At 43.3% G+C, this 19,809-nt stretch overlaps 1 protein-coding gene and 1 long non-coding RNA gene across 5 annotated transcripts in view; both read left to right on the forward strand.

Moving 5' to 3' along the window:
• The first annotated feature begins 1,266 nt into the window (after positions 1 to 1,266).
• On the forward strand, positions 1,267 to 7,772 carry LOC121143266. The gene is made up of 3 exons (XR_005880464.1): positions 1,267 to 2,777; positions 3,427 to 3,579; positions 7,602 to 7,772. It is a non-coding gene; the product is annotated as an uncharacterized LOC121143266 (long non-coding RNA).
• Positions 7,773 to 11,698: 3,926 nt separating this feature from the next.
• Positions 11,699 to 19,809, forward strand: part of Mon2 (MON2 homolog, regulator of endosome-to-Golgi trafficking) — a 68,245-nt gene continuing 60,134 nt past the window's right edge. For all 4 annotated transcript variants that reach the window (XM_040754787.1, XM_040754789.1, XM_040754788.1 and 1 more), the window contains exon 1: positions 11,699 to 12,186. In XM_040754787.1, coding sequence (XP_040610721.1) covers positions 12,076 to 12,186 — 111 coding nt within the window. In that variant the 5' untranslated portion in view covers positions 11,699 to 12,075. The remainder of the gene's footprint in view (positions 12,187 to 19,809) is intronic.

Raw genomic sequence — 19,809 nt, forward strand, 5'->3', positions numbered from 1 at the left:
AACTAACCTGCCTACTTAAAAAAAATATTAATGCTGTTAAGAGAAAGAACAAAGGTTTGAAGAGAGCTGAGTGTTAAGAGAACACTTGCCTCTGTTATTACTAGGAGACAAGCTCATAGCAAGCTTCCTGATGGTGACACCAATGAACATGCCAAAATGGATGGAGAGAAGCCCATGAGGCATCAACCCTACACAAAGAACTACAGGCAACTGAAGGAAGCTGGAAGAAGTAGAGGTGGTCTTCTCCAGGGAAGAACATACCAATTGGTTGTCCAGTGCCAATGGTTGGTCCTGAAAACATACAAGTAACATCATTTGGACTAAACAGGTTACCTTTAGGAATGTATACATGCAAGCATACAATAGCAGCAGAAAAGAAGCCATGAATTTGAAGGAGAGTGGAGAAGGGTATGTGGTAAGGTTTGGGGGCAGGAAAAGGAAAGGAGAAATGTAATTCAACTACAATTACAAAACAACAACAACAAAAAAGCACCTGCTATTCCAGAGGTCCCTCATGTGGCTCACAATGGTCTATAACCCCAGCTAGGATCCAATGCCCTATTAGAACCTCCCCACACATCAGGCACACAAGTAAGTGGTGCAGACAGTCATACATGCAAGCAAAATGTCCCCACACATAAAAACATTAACATGTTTGTGAGCCACCTTTCCTGGGTAAGTGGAGCCACCTACACTCATCAGAGAAGCCTCTCCATAACTAATGAAGAGCATCACAGAAAACCACAGCTGGACACAGTGCAAACATCATAGCTCATGGGAAGCCCAGCACCAATGGATACATCTACATCACAGCTCCTGCATCTCTGGTTCAGAGAAAATCTTTGAAGAGGAGACAGTATAAAAGCCAGAATTCTAGGAATTCTGCTATGAAACAGTTTCTCCTAGAAATGGCTGCATAAACAGACTGAAACAATGTCAATATCAATGGACATGTTAATTGGGAAGGTGAGAATTTTGTGGGGTCCCAAAAAACTAATGACTGCTGGGATTAAGAAAATTAGCCTCTCCCAGAGATGAGCCCCTTATTAGTTGTCCAGTGCAGAGTAGTGATCAGCCATGCTTTTCCAACAAAAGTGGACTCAGCACCAATATAAATATATGTAAATATACATAAATATAATTTTGTAACAATCAAATCTATCAATTTGAGGGGCACATGAGAAAGATGCAGGGGAAGGTAGTTGGGAGGGGCTTAGGAGAAAGAGAGGAGGGAAAGTGATATAGTTCTATTTTAACAAAAAAAAATTATAAAAAGAACAACTAGTAGAAAGATAGACTAGAAACCATGTATGGTCAGTAGGAAAACATGCTAACATCTAACAAAGACTTTCAAATTTTAAAAATACATTGAAGTAATCTAAAGGGAAAGATAATGAATAAAACAATTCAGGAAGGATATGAACCAAAATAACGAATATAATAGCTGGAGTCAAAAGAAATGTATTGGTGGGATCAATAGTAAGAAAATGAGTTATTTTAAAAATCAAATATCCAGCCATGCTTTAATGGCAAACACCTTTAATCCCAGCATTCAAGAGGCAGAGGCAGGTGGATCTCTGTGAGTTCGAGGCCAGCCTGGTCTACAGAATAAGTTCCAGGACAACCTCCAAAGCAATACAGAGAAACCCTGACATGAAAAAAACAAAAACAAATCAAATATCCACAGGAGTGGGGAAATGGCTCATATGTTAATATGTTTGCCACACAAGGATGAGGACCTGAATGTAATGGGGAAGCCAAGACTTGCTGGCCATCTGATCGACCCGGTATTCTCCAGGTTGAGACCCTGTCTCAAAAGTAAAGTGGACGGCAATTAAGGAAGACACCCAGCATCAACCTGTGGTCTCTGCATGTAGACACACACACACATACACACACATATTGAAAACCAAACAACAGTGATTTTGTTTTTATGGCTTTGGAGATGAAACCACTGAGCTACACCCCCATCCTTTGATTTGCTTTTAACAATGAGGAATACCTATTAGCTGGCATGGCTCTTGGACTTTCTGTGCAGCCCAGGATGGACTCAAACTCTCAGGAGACATCTGTCAAGCCTGAATACCTGACTTGCAAGGAAAGGGTTTATGTGGCTTACACTTCAACATTGCTGTTCATTATTGAAGGGAGTCAGTTCAGGAACTCAAACAAGGCAGGATCCTGGAGGCAGGAGCTACTGCAGAGGCCATGGAAGGGTACTGCTTACTGGCTTGCTTCTCCTGGCTTGTTTAGTCTGCTTATAGAACTCAGGACCAATAGCCTAGGGATGGAACTACTCACCCTGGACAGGGCCCTCCCTCATTGATCACTAATTAAATAAATGAGAAAATGCCTTACAGCTGGATCTCATGGAGGCATTTCCACAGCTGAGGCTCCTTTCTCTCTGATGACTCTAGCTTGTGTCAAGTTGACACACAAAACCAGCCAGTACAATCTGTAAAGTCCTTAAGACAATGTCAGTTTGTATGTACTAGGATGTTATTTACTCTGCCTGGCACCTCATCTCCCCAGTTAGAGCTGGGAAGTTTAGCTTCTCTTTTCTGCTTCCTTCATAACTCTCTGTCTGCCTGCCTTCCAGTTGCTTAAGAAACATTTCCTGGATGCCTCCTGTGTACAGAACACTATTTTAGGCTGATTCTATTTGAAATTTAAAAGTCTTGTCCTTCTATTCTTTCCATATAATGAAATGACTCAATACTTCAGCAAGACGCTACTGCAAAGGACAGGCTGAAGAGAAGGGAAGGCAGAAATACAAGGTATTCTGTTCGTCTGTTCTCTTTCCCTCCTTCCCTCAAGTGTTTCCTGAAGAAAATGCAGTAAGAAATTGACTAATGGGGCTACCAGAGGATATAGCTATTATTATTATTATTATTATTATTATTATTATTATTATTATTATTGAGAAAGCTTGACTGTAGCTATAAAATGATTATCTGGTTGTCATCAGATCTAACCAGTAGGGGCAGTAATGTCCAGCTATAGAAACCTTTACAATCACAGGGCTCCTTGAGAGAGTGCAGAGACAATGGAGGAATGAGGTAGGACTTTTCTTTGTTTTTGTTTGCTATTAATTAATTTTGGAGGCACATATGGAGGGACTTGGAGGTGATCAGTATTGGGGTGCATGGTATGAAATTTCCAAAGAGTTAATAATTATGTAAAAAAATAAAATTATAGTAGACAGAGGAAAGGATTTCTGATATGATTACTGTGGGATCTTCAAATTTTTAAACTGTGCCACTGGTGCATAGAAGAAAAACAAAGACTTAGCATTGCCAGTTAGAACTAGGAACTGCAATCAGTTTCTATCGATGCTGGTGTCATCCATGAAGACCCTCCGCCTTGTCTCAGGTGAGAAACTAAGAAAGAAGCTAAAAACTTTTGTTGTTGTTTTGTGTTCATCAGCTATTCTCAACTGGGGAGCAGGGGAAGAGTAAAACACTCTCTCAAGGACGGTAGTGTACACCAACCAGTTGGACAACCTGAAGTTTGCAGAAAGTAGGCTAATGGTGAACTAGACTTGCCAGGAAACGACTCCTTTTCGGGACTGTGGACAAGGTGAGGAAGTGTCCAGTGTGACAGTGAAAGACTAATCCAAGAGCATCGTCCCGTTCTCTGAGCTCTGGCTTTCTCCATTCACCACTGGCCAGCAAGGCTGTGCTTTGCCCAAACAAAGCCCAGCTCAGATCTTTGTATAGAAGCTGTTTGTCTTGTCCAGTGTGCCAGTACTCTGGAGACAGCAGGGTCCAAGGCTAGCTTGGCCTGCATGGCAAGTTCCAGACCACCCTATTTTAAAACAACTTGTGTGTTGTATGTGAAAGGTTCAGGCACACAACACCCCAACTTTCTCAAGATTCCCCAAAGATGGTTGCAGCCCCAAGGTCAGCAGGAAGCAGTCTTAAGAACTCAATGTCCTTATTCCCTAACCTGCCACGTGTAATGCCCCCACCTCTTTTTAATCATAAAGGTGGGAATGAAAGGTCCAGGCATTATGCTGGCCTGCCCTGTTACCTGGCAGGATGCATTCAGGCAGTTCTCTGGCCAGCCCAGAGTTCTGTGAGAACCAGTCTACAAGCAGGTGCAAAGGACCCCTTTAAAGGACTGACCCCTACCCGCTTATGCTCTCTCTTTACTCTTTTACTCTTCTCTTACTCTCATCATCTCATCCTCCTTTACTGTCGTCTTTCTCTCTATCTCATCCTCTCTCATCTTCTGTCTCTCTCACGTCTGTCTCCCCCCGCTTTTGGTCTCGCTATAATAAACTATGGTTAATACGCTTTCCATGGCTTGTGCTCCATCCATCGCGCCTATCCTTATTCCATATTTCTTCTTCTTTTTTCTTCTTTTTTTTCTTTTTTCATCCAACAGCCAGTGTCGTCGTTTTCCTACTTACGGTTCTGGTCGGGCATGGTGACGGCAGTGTATGGCAGAGAAAACAACCTTCTCCACAGCTGTTCTTCCCTTCGCCCAGTTTTTTTTTTCCAGTTTAAATTTAGATAAGAAACGAGGTTGCTTCACAAGTCAGTTCCAGGTCCCTCTCCCATTCCCTCCCCTCCTCCCGTGCCCTCCCTCCAACCCCCCCATTATCCCCTCATTCCCCCAGGGAGGGTGAGGCCCTCCATGGGGGTGTCCATAGTCTGTCATTTCATATAGGGCAGGGCCTAGACCCTTCCCCAAGAGTTCAAGGTGAGATTTGGTTCCCCTGTCTGAAGTTACAGTCTTCTCCCAGCACGCGCCTCGAGCTCTGGCCCGCAAGAACAGAAAACTCCTTTTAAGAAGGGGTATTACCCCCCTGAATGTGGGTGTCTGTGAGGAGGCCTAGGTAATCCATTGAGCTTTGGGCAGTAGATCAGTATTTATCCCGGGTATACACATGGACTTTGGACTCCCATCCAACAATGTGAGATGCACTCTCACCCTGAACTCTTGGGGGAGGGTCTAGGCCCTGCCCTGGATGAAATGACAGTCTATGGACACCCCCATGGAGGGCCTCACCCTCCCTGGGGAAATGAAGGGATATGGGGGGGGGGAGGGCACGGGAGGAGGGGAGGGAAACGGAGAGGGACTTGGAATTGACATGTGAAGCAACCTTGTTTCTAATTTAAATTTAAATTTAAAAAAAAAAGGTGTATTCCCTTCCTTCTTATTTCCTGTTTCCTGCTAAGCAGACCGGGAAACGTGATGACGACAGAACAATAACCCAGGAGGACTTTGTGTTTCTGATAACTGGAACAGGGCTGGATGACACCTTATTCCATGCTGCTTGGGGGAAGGGTTATGGTTACTTCAAACAGCCTTTGTTTGCTTCGTTTGGTTTTTGTTTGTTTTCTTATGTATAAAATAGAAAATATCATACTGCATAGATTTTTCACTTAACATTGTTGTATGTGCCCACATAAATGTGAGAGCATGACCCTTAGTGGGGTATAATGTTCTGCTATGCCCAGTCCAGTCTATTTCCCCCCATAGGATACTTTATTTTGTTAAATGCATAGACAGGGAGGGTCTTTCAGAGGCAACTTCCCAGCTCCTATCCTTCTGATATTCTCTTAGCATCTATGGCTAGCTGACAGACCGAACTGTGTACTTAATTTGTTCACCTTGTGTGTTGTCTGTTCACCATTAAAAGTGAGCATCATGAGCTTGGGAGATGGTTCAGTGGTTCAGAGCACTGGTTGCTCCTCCAGGGGACCAAGGTTCAGTTCCCAGAAACCACAACCCATGACCATCTGATCCCTATTTCAGTGGTAAATTCACCTTCATTAAAGTGTCATATAGTTCAGCGTGTCTGTTGTCCTACACACACACACACACACACACACACACACACGTTTAAATGCACATGTATGCTCTATTTATTATAAATGCATATTTATATAAATGTACACATATGCCTTTGGACTCTTGCTAGCATGTCTATAGGTTAACTTCCTATAAATTTCTACGACTGATGATTGCTGAATTGAAAGATATTCCTGACTGGAGATTTAACGCTTATTCTAATTTTTAATTGTGGTTTGAAAATACATGACGAAATCTGGGTGTGGTGGCAGCAGGTCTCTGAGTTTGAGGCCTGGTTGATCTACTGGGCCATCTTTACCTGAGCGGAGAGATCTCGGAAAGGAACTCCTAGGCTGTACAATTGTCAACAGTGAGCGGCAGTGATCCTACAAACACACTGAAGTGCTGCTGGACTGCCACCCCTCATCCTTAAACATTCCACCTCTGTGCGGCCTTCATTGTTGCCTCTTTGTTCTGGTTTGGTTCTTTGTCCTTTGTTTTCTGTCCAAGAGAACCACCAAGTGATTATATGCGCAGTGGTGTTGGTGATGAAAATGTACTCAGGCAGTACTCTGGCCAGCCCAGAGTTCCATGAGAGCTAGTCTCACGAAGGTTTAAAGGACCCCTTAAAAGGACAGACTCCTGCCCATTTACTCTCTCACTCTTCTCTCCTTCCCTCCTTCCCTCCTTCCCTCCTTCCCTCCCTCCCTCCCTCCCTCCCTCCCTCTCTCTCTCTCTCTCTCTCCTCCTGCTCTGCTCTTACCCCCTTCGTCTCTCTCGTGTCTCTTTCTCCCCCTCTCGCTCTCCCACCGCTATAATAAACTATGATTAATGTGCTCTCAATGACTTTACTCTCCATGGCTTGTGCTCCATCGCGCCAGCCCTGCTTCCATCTTTTCACCTTTTTCTTTTTCTAATTTTTAAACTTTTACAAAAGAACAACATATGATGCCTGAACTTTTCAGATGTATCGTGTGCTCATTGCTTTTAGTTATCTGGGATGAGTGACAACAGTTGAGAAAACGCCTCCATCAGATTATTCGGAGGCAAGGCTATGGGGCATTTTCTTCATTAATGCTTAACGTGGGAGGGTTGAGCTCACTGTGAATGGGGCCACCCCTAGGCCGGCGGTCTTAAGCCTTATAAAAAAGGCAGGCTGAGCAAGCCATAGCGAGCAAGCCAGTGAGTAGCACCCTCCATGGCCTCTGCATCAGCTCCCGCCTCCAGGTTCCTGCCTTGAGATCCTACCCTGACTTCCCTTCATAATAGACAGCGACTGTAGTCTATTTCCTCCCCAAGTTACCTTTAGTCATGGTGTCTTATCACTGCAATAGAAACCTAACTAGGACAGTGCCCTACCCTGTTTCTGGGTCAGGTTAAATACACATGGCTTATCTAAGAAGACATCATTATAGGCACTGATCAACTCTCGTCCTAAGTGACTCTCTTACTTGCAAGATAACTCTGTTGATGTGAAAGACTCTAAGGCAATATACTGATAAGATCAACTATCTGTCTGGCAAATAAATACTCCTGTCTTCTTTCTATGGATACTAAAACTTTCCTGTTGGGTCCCTTATTCCTTTTAATGATTGTCTGCCTTTTGTGAATCACCCAGTCTCACTTATAAAGAAGCTAGCCACACCTTTTCTAGAAACTATTTTTGCAAAGTGACCACCTCGAACTTTACCCTTGCTTAAATTCTGACTTTTGCCACTATTTTTGAATTTTGTAATTAAATAGTGTTTGGAGGAGGAGGCCTCTGAAATTTTCATTTGTTGCTTTGCTATTTCTTACAGATACACTCTAATGTGAGACAGACCTCCATTCACAGACAAAACTACTGCACTCTCTCTTGGATCAACAGTACCCCCACTTCCCCTTTAAGGCATATGTTTCTGTGTGTACATGTTCCTGAAATAAAAATAATAAAAGGAGAGTTCCTCCTTTTTGGTCATGGGGCCAAATAACTCCTCAGAATAATATTTGTCCTCTGTAGTTATGACAATAACAAGAAATTCACAGTACCCACTGAGAAATTTCCTGCAGAGGTGGTGCTCTTGGCTTCCACCTTAAACCCAATAACAGCTAACATGGAAGTAGCCTAGTTCAGTTTCCATGGATTCCCATTTCAGGAGAGGCTAAAACCCAGTTGTGGTTTATATGTCACTGTGCTTTTAGAAGCCACTGTTAAGAAGTGCAGCACAGGCTGTGTGCTCAGGGATATGGGACCTGGAGGAACCTGTCCACCTGAGTAAAAGGATCACCCAACACCAGGATGAGGTCAGGTAGGCAGGGAGTGTCTTGGCCAGGAATAAGGAAGTCAGCATTGTGGGGCACTGTGTGTGTGTGTGTGTGAATGACAGGATACTGAAGTCTAGTTCAGAATGGGGAACTCAAGATTACATAGAGAGGTGTGGAGAGATGCCTCAGTCGGCAAAAGTGCTTCCTGAGCAAGCATGAAGACCTGAGTTTGAATCCAAGCATTTACTTTTAAAAAGCCAGGCATGGATGCAGTGTCTGTAACCCGGAGTTTCAGGGAGAGGAAGACAAGAAGATCTCAGAAGCCAGTTGGCTAGACAGCCTAGCCAGAATAGCAAGCTTCAAGCTCATCGAGAGGCCCTGACTCAAGGGAATAATGTGAAGAAAGACAGCAGGACACCAAACATCCTCCTATGATCTCCACCCACATGCTCACAGGGCCACATATTTATTCACACATGTGTACTTATGTGCATACACCACCCACAGGACTCCCCCACACAAAAACATTGTTTCTTTTCCAAAGCATATATAGTGTCCTAAAGTTTGTGTTTCTTTCTCCTTTATGTTTTGTTTTTGAGACACGATCTCCTTATGTAACCTTGGTCATCCCAAAGTTCACTGTGGAGACCAGGCTGCCCTCAAACTCACAGACATCTGCCTCTCTCTGCTTCCAGGCTGCCAGCCTACCCAGTTTAATAATCTTCCTTTCTTTTAATTACTCTTTTAGAAAGAAAACTGGCAACAGGGCAATGTAGAACTGTGGGCAATCAGACACTTATTCCTGAGAACTTACTTTTAGGTTGCGTTTTACCTAACCGGGGTCACTTTAAAGTAGGCAGTATTAGGACAAGAAAGCTGACAAGAGAGATGGCTCAGTCTTAGGAGCACTTGTTGCTCTTGCGGATAATCTGGGTTCACTTGCCAGCACCCACCTGGTGGCACAAAGCATATCCAGTTCCAGATCCAGGGGATCTGATGCTCTCTCTTCAGACACGGAACACACACATACAGGCATGGAAAACACTCATACAGATAAAATACAAGAAGTCAATCTTTATATATAGTGAAGTTCGCCTTTAATCCCAGCACTTGGGAGGCAGAGGCTGGTGGATCTATGTAAGTTTGAGGCCAGCCTGGTCTATAGAGAGAGTTCCGGGACAGGCTCCAAAGCTACAGAGAAACCCTGTCTTGAAAAAAAAATAGAGAAAGGTAATTTTTCTTGAAATGTAACTTGGCACCAACAGAGACTAGAAGATGAACAAAAATGGTCCTGAATGGATTTTAAATTATTATAATACAATTCTGCAGTTGTTCTTGTTTTTTTGCAAAACAAAAGGCAGACCATGTGGGTTTTTATGTTCAGATACTCATGCACTATATCAAAACCTCAAATTGCAAAGAATTTCAAGACTTGCTGTTTCCAGGACTCTGTGGAAAATTCAACAGTGATTCCTCTCTGCTCAGTAGTTCCAAATCCCTATACATTTGTAACATAGGTTTCAGAGTATTTTTTTCTTGATTTTTCAAGACAGGGTTTCCCTCTTTAGCTTTGGAATCTGTGCTGGAACTCGCTCTGTAGACTGCTATGGCCTCAGAGAGATCCACCTGCCTCTGCCTCACAAGTGCTGGGATTAAAGGCGTGCGTCACCAGCAGCAGCTTCAGAGAAAAATCTCCTTAACTTAAAAAGTTGCTTTCTTTGGGTACTCCATGTCTTACCTCACAGTATCTGTTTGCCATTGAGAATACTGATCATGACACTATGAAAAAAAACAAAACAAAACCTCAATATACTTGGTAAGTGTAGCCAGAAAATTCAATGAAATTCCTCACCTATTTGGAAATGTATTAGCCAAAGAATTAAGGTCCCTAACTCCAAATAATGGGAGTTTATTTTGGTATGTAGGTAATCTTATTTGAAGTCTCAAAAACATAGATTCTGATAAAAAGAACTATTCAAGTTTTGTTTTTGAAGGTTTCAGGACAATAAGTATCTTCAAAAAAAGCTTAAATATCTCACAAAAGGGAAAATATTTAGGACATCCACTATAGTTAGTAGGTTCTATAATCTAATACAGCAGTTCTCAAGCTTTCTAATGCTGCAACCCTATAACACAGTTCTTCATGTTATGGTGACCCCCAACCATAAAATTATTTCATTGCCCCAAATACCATGATCCAACATAGTAGCATTTTCATAGTTTTTATAGTAACAAAGCAAAGCAAGTCATAAATCAAAGTATTTTTAAAAAATATATTAGTACAAAAATATATTACTACAGTGGTTCTCGACCTTCCTAATGTCCTAATGCTGTGACCCTTTAATGCTTTTCATGTTGTGATGACCCCCTACCATAAAATTATTTTCCTTGCTACTTCATAACTGTAATTTTGCTATTATGAATTGTAATTAAATATCTGTGTTTTCTGATGGTCTCAGGTGACCCCTATAACAGGGTCATTCCCTTCCCCCACTCTGCCCAAAAGGGTCGAAATCCAGATGTTGAGAACTTCTGGATTAGTGGAAACAGAAAAGATTCTGTTATGGGTTTCAGATACTGTCTGATAGTGATCACCTTTGGGTTGCTGGAAGCTAGGAACCTGGTGACACATTCCAAAAATTTTTTACTTGATAGTCACAAGGATATTAGGTCAAACACAGATGAGAACAAATGGCTATAACAAGGGCAGAAGATAACCAAGATAATTTGGTTCCGAACCAGCAACACTCTAATTCCTTACAAACAAGAAGTTCCAGCCCGTTAGTGTTAGAGAGCCCTTAATACAGACACAGTTTCCTTCTTTTCTAACTCTAATCCACACAAGCTGACATTGCACATCAGAACAACCCGAAGTTATTTTTGCTTCCTGCTTATTTTGCAACAGAGACATGTCTTGGGTAAAAAAGACAAACCTGGAGCTCTGAAAAAGCACACAGTTTTGCTTTTGCGTCACATTTATTTGGCACTTCGATCTAATGGATTGGTTCTTTATTTGCGCCTCAATTACCTAGCATGTACCAGAATCATTGCAGGCTGTGGAGACGCACCAAGTGATTAGGGGTGAAAACAACAGAAACAAAGCAAAACAGACCACATAAAAGGGAAGTTCAGCTTGCTTGAAACTGTCAAGGAAAAACAACGGTGTGTGTGTGGGGTGGGGGGGGGCGCTCGTCTCGTAACATAAGGAGAATAAGGGACTACTCCAAAGGCGCTTTGTACAACTCTGCAGAGTGACTGCCACTTAGGTCCTCAGGGAAAGGTAAGATGTTGATTTGTGTTATAAATTTGGGAGTTCCAAGGAGGCAGAAGTGAGGGGCAAGACAAATTCACTGAAAACGAAGCAAACATCTATAGCAGAAGAGAACGGAACACAAACATACTCAGAGAGACCCCCGGAGGAGCATCCCCCAGCTCTCTCCAGGTTACCAGCCAAGAAAAAGGAAGCGGGATGCGCCTGCGCAGCTGTGCGAGGCACCTGCGTGGACGCCGGGGGCGGGGCCCACACTGTCCAGCTGGAGCTGGTCCAGGCTCCTTGCTCGGCCCCGCCCCTCTAGCGTCTCGCCTCTCGATTGGCCCGGGAGGGGGTGGGGCCCGGAGCCCGGAAGTGCGGCTGACGTGTCGGGGCCGCGCTCGGAATTGTGGGCGACTCGGCTAATGGCGTCGGCGAGTCTGGGCGCCCGGGGCGGGCATCGCTGAAGCTTCTGGCTAGCTCGGCCGGTGACGCCCGCCGTGGCCGGGCCCCGCGGTAGCGGGAGGGACCTGCCCGCCTGGTGGGCTCCCGAGCGGGCGCCGGTGGAGCCTCGCGGGGCCGGCACGGCTGCGGGCAGAGCTCGGCGAGCAGCCGTCGGCGGTGCGGGGCGGCGGAGGGGGGTCTCTCGGGCACGCCTCGGGGGCTCGCCCAGGCCCGGCAGGAGTGCGCCCGCGGAGCGCTGGGCTCGGGCTGCTGGAGGCTGACAGTGCCAGCTTGGCGGTGCCGTTCCCCGATCGGCTAGGACCCAGGGGTAGACCATGTCCGGCACCAACAGCCCCGAGGCTGTGAAGAAGCTACTGGAGAATATGCAGAGCGACTTGCGGGCCTTGTCACTAGAATGCAAGAAGAAATTTCCACCTGTCAAGGAGGTATGCTTCAGACGGCGTCCGGCAAACGCAGAGAGCACTCCCTGGTCCTATCAGACCCGTTTCTCCATCCCCCGGGTCCCACGTTTCATTTTTCGTTCCGCCAGCCAGGTTTAAGCCGGTGACTGTTACACAAATGTTGATAGTTTCCTTTGAGAGTTGTAAGGAGAAGCGATGTCTTCCTTTCTCCTGTCATGTTTATTTCGGAATGAAGTTCCTGGAGTGAATTGAGTTTGATGAATTGAGTCAGGTGCTCCTAAATATTAGAAACCACCGCTGTAGCGGAATCTGTACTCCACACGTACATGTCCATAATGTATGTATATCACTCACTGGGAAACATATCCTTCTTGATTGTTAACTAGAGCGCCTAATTTACCGCAAATGGTCAAGGCCTACAGTAACTCCCTTAAAGCAGTATCCTCGTGGGAAGCTTTGTTTTGGATTACAAACGAATGCGACTGAATATAGCTTCGTGGGTCCTTGGATTTTGTTGTTTTCTTTTTTCAGCTGTTGAATAGGGTTAAAATGTGGTTTTATAAGATTACATGAGGCCAGGTGTGGTGGCCAAACTTTTATTCTCTGCGCTCAGAGGCAAGTGTATCTCTGTGAGTTAGAGAGAGAGCACCTGGACAACCAGGGCTACATAAAGAGATCTTGTCTCAAAAAACCAAAAAGGTAATGATAGTGATGATAATCCTCAAAGGAAAACAGTGTCATTAAGAAGCTCAATTATAATATATATGCTAATAAAAATTTCCAAATACTGAACTGAGAATTTTAATTCAATCATTATTTAATTAAGTCATTCCTGACCATTTTTCTCTTAAGATTTCATTTTTGTTGAATTATTTTTAAAAAAACTGTCCTTCCATATTTTTGAAATCATGGGAGTTCAGGTGGCTGAGCTGGCCCAGAGGTTTAGTGCACTGGTTGCTCTTCCAGAGGTCCCAGGTTCAATTCCCAGCACTGACATGGTGGCTCACATGTAATTCCAGTTTCAAGGGATCCAGTCCCCTCTTCTGAGCTCTGAAGACACCATGCGCACACACCTGGTACACAAACAACTATATAGACAAATCACTCATATACATAAACCAAAAATGAATAAGTCTAAAAAATGTAAAAATAAGAAATAATTTAGTTCCATGTTACTGTAAAAGTAGTTATTTAATTTTCATTTCTAATGAGTGTAGCTTAGTACACCTGCAATTTAACATTCTATTTTGTATTATACCGAGTTTGTGTTTTTCCACGTAAAACTATATCCTTATTGTAAAAAGTTCTATGTTCAGACCTTGACTGGTAAAGTTTATAATTTTTACTTTTTTTTTTTTTTTTTTGGTTTTTTCGAGACGGGGTTTCTCTGTATTGTTTTGGAGGCTATCGGTCCAGCCCAGCCTCGAACTCACAGAGATCCGCCTGCCTCTGCCTCCCGAGTGCTATAATTTTGACTTTTAAGGGATCTTTTAAGATCCCTGTGAGTGCCTTGCAGAACCTGTCTTCAACAAATTCTAATTTCTTTAATGAGCTACTACCCAGAGTAGAAATCAGATGGATCACTTTGAGATACCGTGTTTTAGTTCAGATAACCACTAATTTGCTTTGGTGTTTATTTTCTTGTTGTTCTATATCATCTGTCTGTTGAAAGTTATAGCAAGTAATTTTAAAGAATTAGGTTGTTTTAGCATCCAGGAGGGTGAGGCAGGAGGATGGGCATGAGTTTGAGGCCAGCCTGAGGGCTACAGAGTGAGATCCTGTTGAGACATCACTCACACACACACATACACACACACACAAATGGGGGGGTTCTTTTTTTTTTTTTTTTTTTTTTTTTGGTTTTTACGAGACAGGGTTTCTCTGTATTGTTATGGAGGCTGTCGGTCCAGCCTGGCCTTGAACTCACAGAGATCCGCCTGCCTCTGCCTCCCGAGTGCTGGGATTAAAGGCGTGCACCACCACCGCCCGGCATGGGGGGTTCTTTTATTGTAAAAACTTTTCTTGTTTTGAAAATATCAAATCCAACTATAATTTCAGCAATATTAAGAATTGTAAAGTGCACATCAGTGGTGGCACACGCCTTTAACCTCAGTGCTCAGGAGGCAGAGGCAGGCGGATCTCTTGAGTTCAAGGCCAGCCTGGTCTACAGAGTGAGTTCCAGGACACCCAGGGCCACACAGAGAAACCCTGTCTCAGAGAGAGAGGGGGGGGGGAGGGGGAGGGGAGGGGGAGAGAGAGACAGAGAGAGAGACAGAGAGAACTGTGATTCCTCTGTGCTGTAGGCCTCTGGGTTAACCTGAGAACTTAATTGCTACCTACTGTGGTATTTTTATTGGAAAAAAAACAAAAAACACTCAATGTTCTAACAGGTAGCTTACAAAGTTCTAGAACTCACTCCATTCCCCATCCTGGCACATTCGTTGAAGTGCATACATTTTTACATAATCACTGGCCAGGTAGCTCCCCAGGAATTGTTGCTAGCCTTTGCGGTGACTGGCAAGAATCTTGTGATTGTGTCTGATAGATGACCTTGTGTATGGTTCATGTTCCGTAGGATTTGCTGAATGAATGAGTCTTAATTGGGGCTGGACAGATGGCTCAGTGGTTAAGAGCACTGCTGCTCTTCCAGAGGACTAGGTTTGATTGTCTGCACCCCATGATGACTCTCAACTCTCTGTAACTCCAATTCAGGGGGATCGATGGGATGCCATCTTCGGCCTTCCCTGGCACCAGGCACACGAGATGCCCATACAGGCAGACTTGGATTGTCAGACCTGGTGATGAGTCCCTTTCCAACAAGCCATCTTTCAGACTTCTCTCTTTTCACTAGCACAGAATTGGTATAGCATACATTACGAGTCATATTTCCAGGCTGTGTACTTGCAAGCTCTCTGTTATTCATCGGCACCTTGGTGGAGGTTTTTGTCTAAATCAGAGGTTCCCTGTGGCGGAGTTTTCCAGTGCAGAGTTTTTGTTCTGTGTCAGCTGGTGGTTGCTAAAGTACTGGTGACAGAGTGCTTTCTATTGCCACAGGAGGCTTTTCTGTTTGTTCCTGTATTCGGGCTCTGAGGCTAAGGTTCTTGGCTCTCTGGGTGCATTTACACTTCATTTTCGGGACCATTTCATGGTGAAGAATGGACACTGGGTAATCTAGCCATGCTTGCTTGTGAGCTGTTTGGGGTTAGTACTCTTAGTGTACTGTTATCTCCCCCTTGGTGTGTGTTCTTTCTCTCATAAGTATAAAAGAATAAATTCATGTTGTGTATGTCGAAACGCATAAGAATAGAGACAAGTACTTAAGAACTTGCATTGCATTGATTACTTCATGGCATTGCTTTGGTGACACAGAAATAAGACGCTGTCTATGACTTAAAATCACTGAGTCCTTTTTCTGTCTTCTGTGATGTGGCTTATTTTTAACCAAGTGCAGAGTAGATTGTGTAATTAAAGTGTAGATCAATTTATTACTCTCTTGGGTGCAAACACAAACAAAAGAGACACTTCCTTTATTTTCATGAAGTGAACTTGGTTAAATAAAATATAACCTTTACAACAGTGCAGGACCCTTTGCATCTTAACATACTGCTTTAAATATTTTATGGTTAGGCCCACCTAGAATCTAGCCTTTCTACATAACAACATTCCATCTCAGAAGAGAGAGTAGCCAGGGGTAGTGTGACCACAGCTCTTTCGAGGCACAGGCAAGCAGTTCTGAGTTTGAGGCCAGCCTGATCTACATAGTTTCAGGCCGGCCTGGGCTACATATCAGGACACTGTCTCAAAGAGAAGAGAAGAGAATAAACTAAATCACTTATTTTACACGAGGAGGTTTAGAGGGGCTCAATAAGGTAGTAAGCCGGGGTGTGGAAGAACCGGATGTGGCTCCCAGTGTACCCATCTCTACATACAGCATCCTACAAATGCCGCAGTTCCCATTACCTGTCCACATCCTTACTCACTGCTCTGACCCCCCCCCCCCAGAAGCTTTCTCCTTTTAACTTCTGTGGCACACTGTTCTTGTCTCCTCCCTCAGCAGTGCTGGTCTTTATGTGAGTGTAGCGGTTAGTCTCCCAGCCTTTCTTCACACTCCTCCCTGTGTACCGCCCACTTCCCTTGCTTTTGGCCTTAGCACGATGCCAGTGGCTTTATCTGTGTCATGCACTCCGGTTTGGTTGTGAGTTTCCTGTCAGCCCGTGCAACACCTTTACCAGATTATCACCCACATAATTGAGACAGAACCTGTGTCATTGAACTATGCTTTGCTAAAAACAGCCCTCGCTCCCTGTCCCTTTGACTTGTTATTGGTAGGTAGCATATCACTGTTGCTTATCCTACTCCTGCCTGGCTGTCGTTTCTCTGTTGCTGCTTTCTGGAGTTTCTCATGTACCACCCTACGCCAAGTTTTAACTTCACATCTGACTTTTGATGCACATCAATGATGTAAGTAAATTAAAGCAGCACACTCAGCACTCACTCAGAAACTCCGGGTTGCTACCATGTGATTATTAAGTTTCTTAGGATAGCGTTTCAGACCCTAACTTTCCTCTCTGGCTTCCTCATCCTTACCCACTTTAATTAGGCAGTGATTATGCTGCCTAAATGACCTCTGCAGAGGTGCTCTTGCCTCTACCTTTCATGCTGACAGTGCTGAGGTTACTGTTACTGTTGTGGAGTTGACTCCTCCTTCCCCCACCCCCAGGTAGAATTCTGTCTTGTGTTAGTCCCACCCCAAATACTTCCCAACCCGTTTATCGTGTAAGTGAACTAAATCCACAGATAATTTTCTGATTTCATTCCTCATTTATTCATTCATTCACGAGGATAATTTTTAAACACTTAACTGTGTGCCGAATGGGAGCCGGCTGTTGGGAAGAGCTCCTGCCCAGGCTCGCTCGCAGGCTTATTTGTCTAGTGTGCTTTCCCTCTGCTTCTTTTTTTAAAACTTAGCTTATTGCCTAAGTTACGTCCTATAACTCTTACATGTTATGTTGTTGTAGTTGTGAGTTTTCTCCCGCTCTTTTATAAATAAATCCTGAAGCATCTCCATTTCATCCAATCTGTCTTTCTAGCCAGTGTGGCTTAGAACTGTAGAGCAAGGAGAATGTGCTGAGTAGATCCTTTATTGAAGTTTAAAGTTTTAGGATAGGAAAGAGACAGGAATCCACATGAATATTTTTAGCCATCTACATGCACCCTGCATTCCAGTCTTCCATTTTACATATTAAAGTTTATTTCTTAGAAACCATGGGCTTAGAATAAAATGTCAACATGGTCTTTTGAAACTATAGTTGTAGAATAAATAGTTGGATGCATTGGAAGGGTATTTTATTGGTTTCAATGTAGTGATTCTTTTATGAGCACATTCCTTTAAGGGATATTCTATATCTTTTCAGTACTCCCAAATGTGTGTTTGACTTTGGGTGTTAGCATTTACCTGACTTCATAGGGAAAGTCTTCAGGGCATCCCCATACTTCCTGTGTGTCTTGTGAATACATTTTATCATCTACGTTGACAGTAAGGTAAACGTCACATTTTTTTCTTTCATTTCAGGGCTGTGTTCTAGGAATAATTAATTAGGAATCTTGAAATTTTGTTCTAATTTTAGATTATTTTTCTCATGAGTTGCAAAAGATATATATTTGTTAAAAGCAGAAGCATGAACTTTTATGATAGGAAGCAACATTTACAGCCCCTTTCAGTCTCAAGTATCCCAGACTGGCCATGAGCTCCTGATCCTCCTGCTTCCTTCCCCCTTCTGTTGGGATTATAGACTCATACCACCATGCCTGATTTATAAACCTTAAGAAGATGAATCTGTAGTAGTTCTAGTCACTGGTGTGCTCATTCCTTCTGTAGTGTGCATTGTTTGCCGCCTTTCATTGGTAGTCTACATTCTTCACACAGAACCTCCTGGATCTAGATGAACTGATTGGTCACGCTACTGAGTGCTTTGGTTTGCTTAATTTAGTTTGAATAATCTTCCCTTTGGAGCTGGAGAAATGGCTCAGTGGTTTAGAGCACTTGTTGGTCTTGCAGAGAACTCTGGTTTGCTTCCCAGCACCCACATGGTGGTTCTCACTACCATCCGTAATTCTAGTTCCAGGGCTTCCAACACACTCTTCTGTAGGGACTAAGGATTCACATGGTGCACATATGTACATGCAGGCAAAACAGTCACGCACGTTTAAAAATAAATCCCATCCCTCCCCACTGCTTCACAACTCACATAACGCTAATGCCTACTTCTAGAACTCTGCTCTCTCTCTCTAGATAGTGTCAGGACTTCTTAGGTGTTGAATAGCTGCAGTTATTTTTGTTGCTAAGATTGGAGACAGCTTGAGGATGAATGTATCATGTCACAGACCAGAACCAAGACAAGAGTGACAGAGAAATAAACTATATCTAGTAGTGAATCTAGGGTCAGAGTTCTTGGAAATTTTCTTTTAGTGAGGTAGTAAATACCCGTTTCTTTCCTACCTTTTAAGTGAGTTTGAATTTTTATACTATGTTAACTTTTCATTTAGAAACCATTATTATGTAGCTATTTACTTTAAAGGAGGTGTGGTAAGCATTAGTAATATAAGGGCTTATACTAGACTAAAGAAACAGATATAGTAACATGAACCTGTCAAGCATTCCTAGTTGTATCCCCTGGAATTGAAGTTACGGATGATTCTGTTGAATAACCACCACACTGTTAACTGCTCACCCAGTTCTCCAGTCTTTTTGTTTGTTTTTGTTTTGTTTTGTTTCAAACTAGTATCTCACAGCCTAACCTGACTCCCTGGCTTAGAACTGGCTTTTGTCCTCCCTCAGTCTTCCAGCTTAGTGAGGGTAGGGTTAGCCACCACATCCAGTGGGAGACACTCTCCTCACACCTCTAAGCCTGTGTGAGGAGATAGATGGAGACGCCTCTGAAGACCTCATTTTCTACAGGAATCTCTAGAGTAGGTAGGCTATGCTAGGGTTAGTGTGGCGTGAAGTAAGACTACAGTAGTTGGCGTCGGGGCACCTTGATATATGTGTTTTACAAATAAACATTTTTAGTAAAAATTTCTAGCAACACATGTTATCAATGAGGATAATAATAATCCCAAGTACTTTGTTGGATAATACATAGTTTAGTTATAAAAATGGAGAATGATGAAGTAGGTCTAATATAAACATCTAAAACAGCAAATAGTCTTTTTTGGTGATTCCTTGCATTTAGGGATGATTTTTTTTCTTTGCCCATTTTCGTGTGTGTGTGTGTGTGTGTGTGTGTTAGATGTTCATATCTGATTATGACCTGAGTTTAGATTATAGCATACACCTTAGTTAGGTGTCTCACAAGCACTTGTAACTCCAGCTCCAAGTGTTTCCTTCTGGTCTCTATGATTCCCCAGAAACACATACATATAAATAAAATGAAATCAATCTTTAAAATATAGAAAGGGAAAAATAGGATTGATTCCTATTAGTTCAAGACAGTTTTGCAGTTTGAGGTGGAGAGAGGGGAGGTGCATGCAAAGAGGAGAAGGAGAATCTTGTTCTTCTCATTGGCTTTTGTTTGTTTCATTGTCTGGAATAGAAATCTGTACAGTGCTCAGGTGTTCCTGGCCGTAAGGCAGAGGAGGGCGTCAGGT

Source organism: Mesocricetus auratus, unplaced genomic scaffold, assembly GCF_017639785.1.
Source record: "Mesocricetus auratus isolate SY011 unplaced genomic scaffold, BCM_Maur_2.0 Super-Scaffold_100011, whole genome shotgun sequence".
Classification (NCBI taxonomy): domain Eukaryota; kingdom Metazoa; phylum Chordata; class Mammalia; order Rodentia; family Cricetidae; genus Mesocricetus; species Mesocricetus auratus.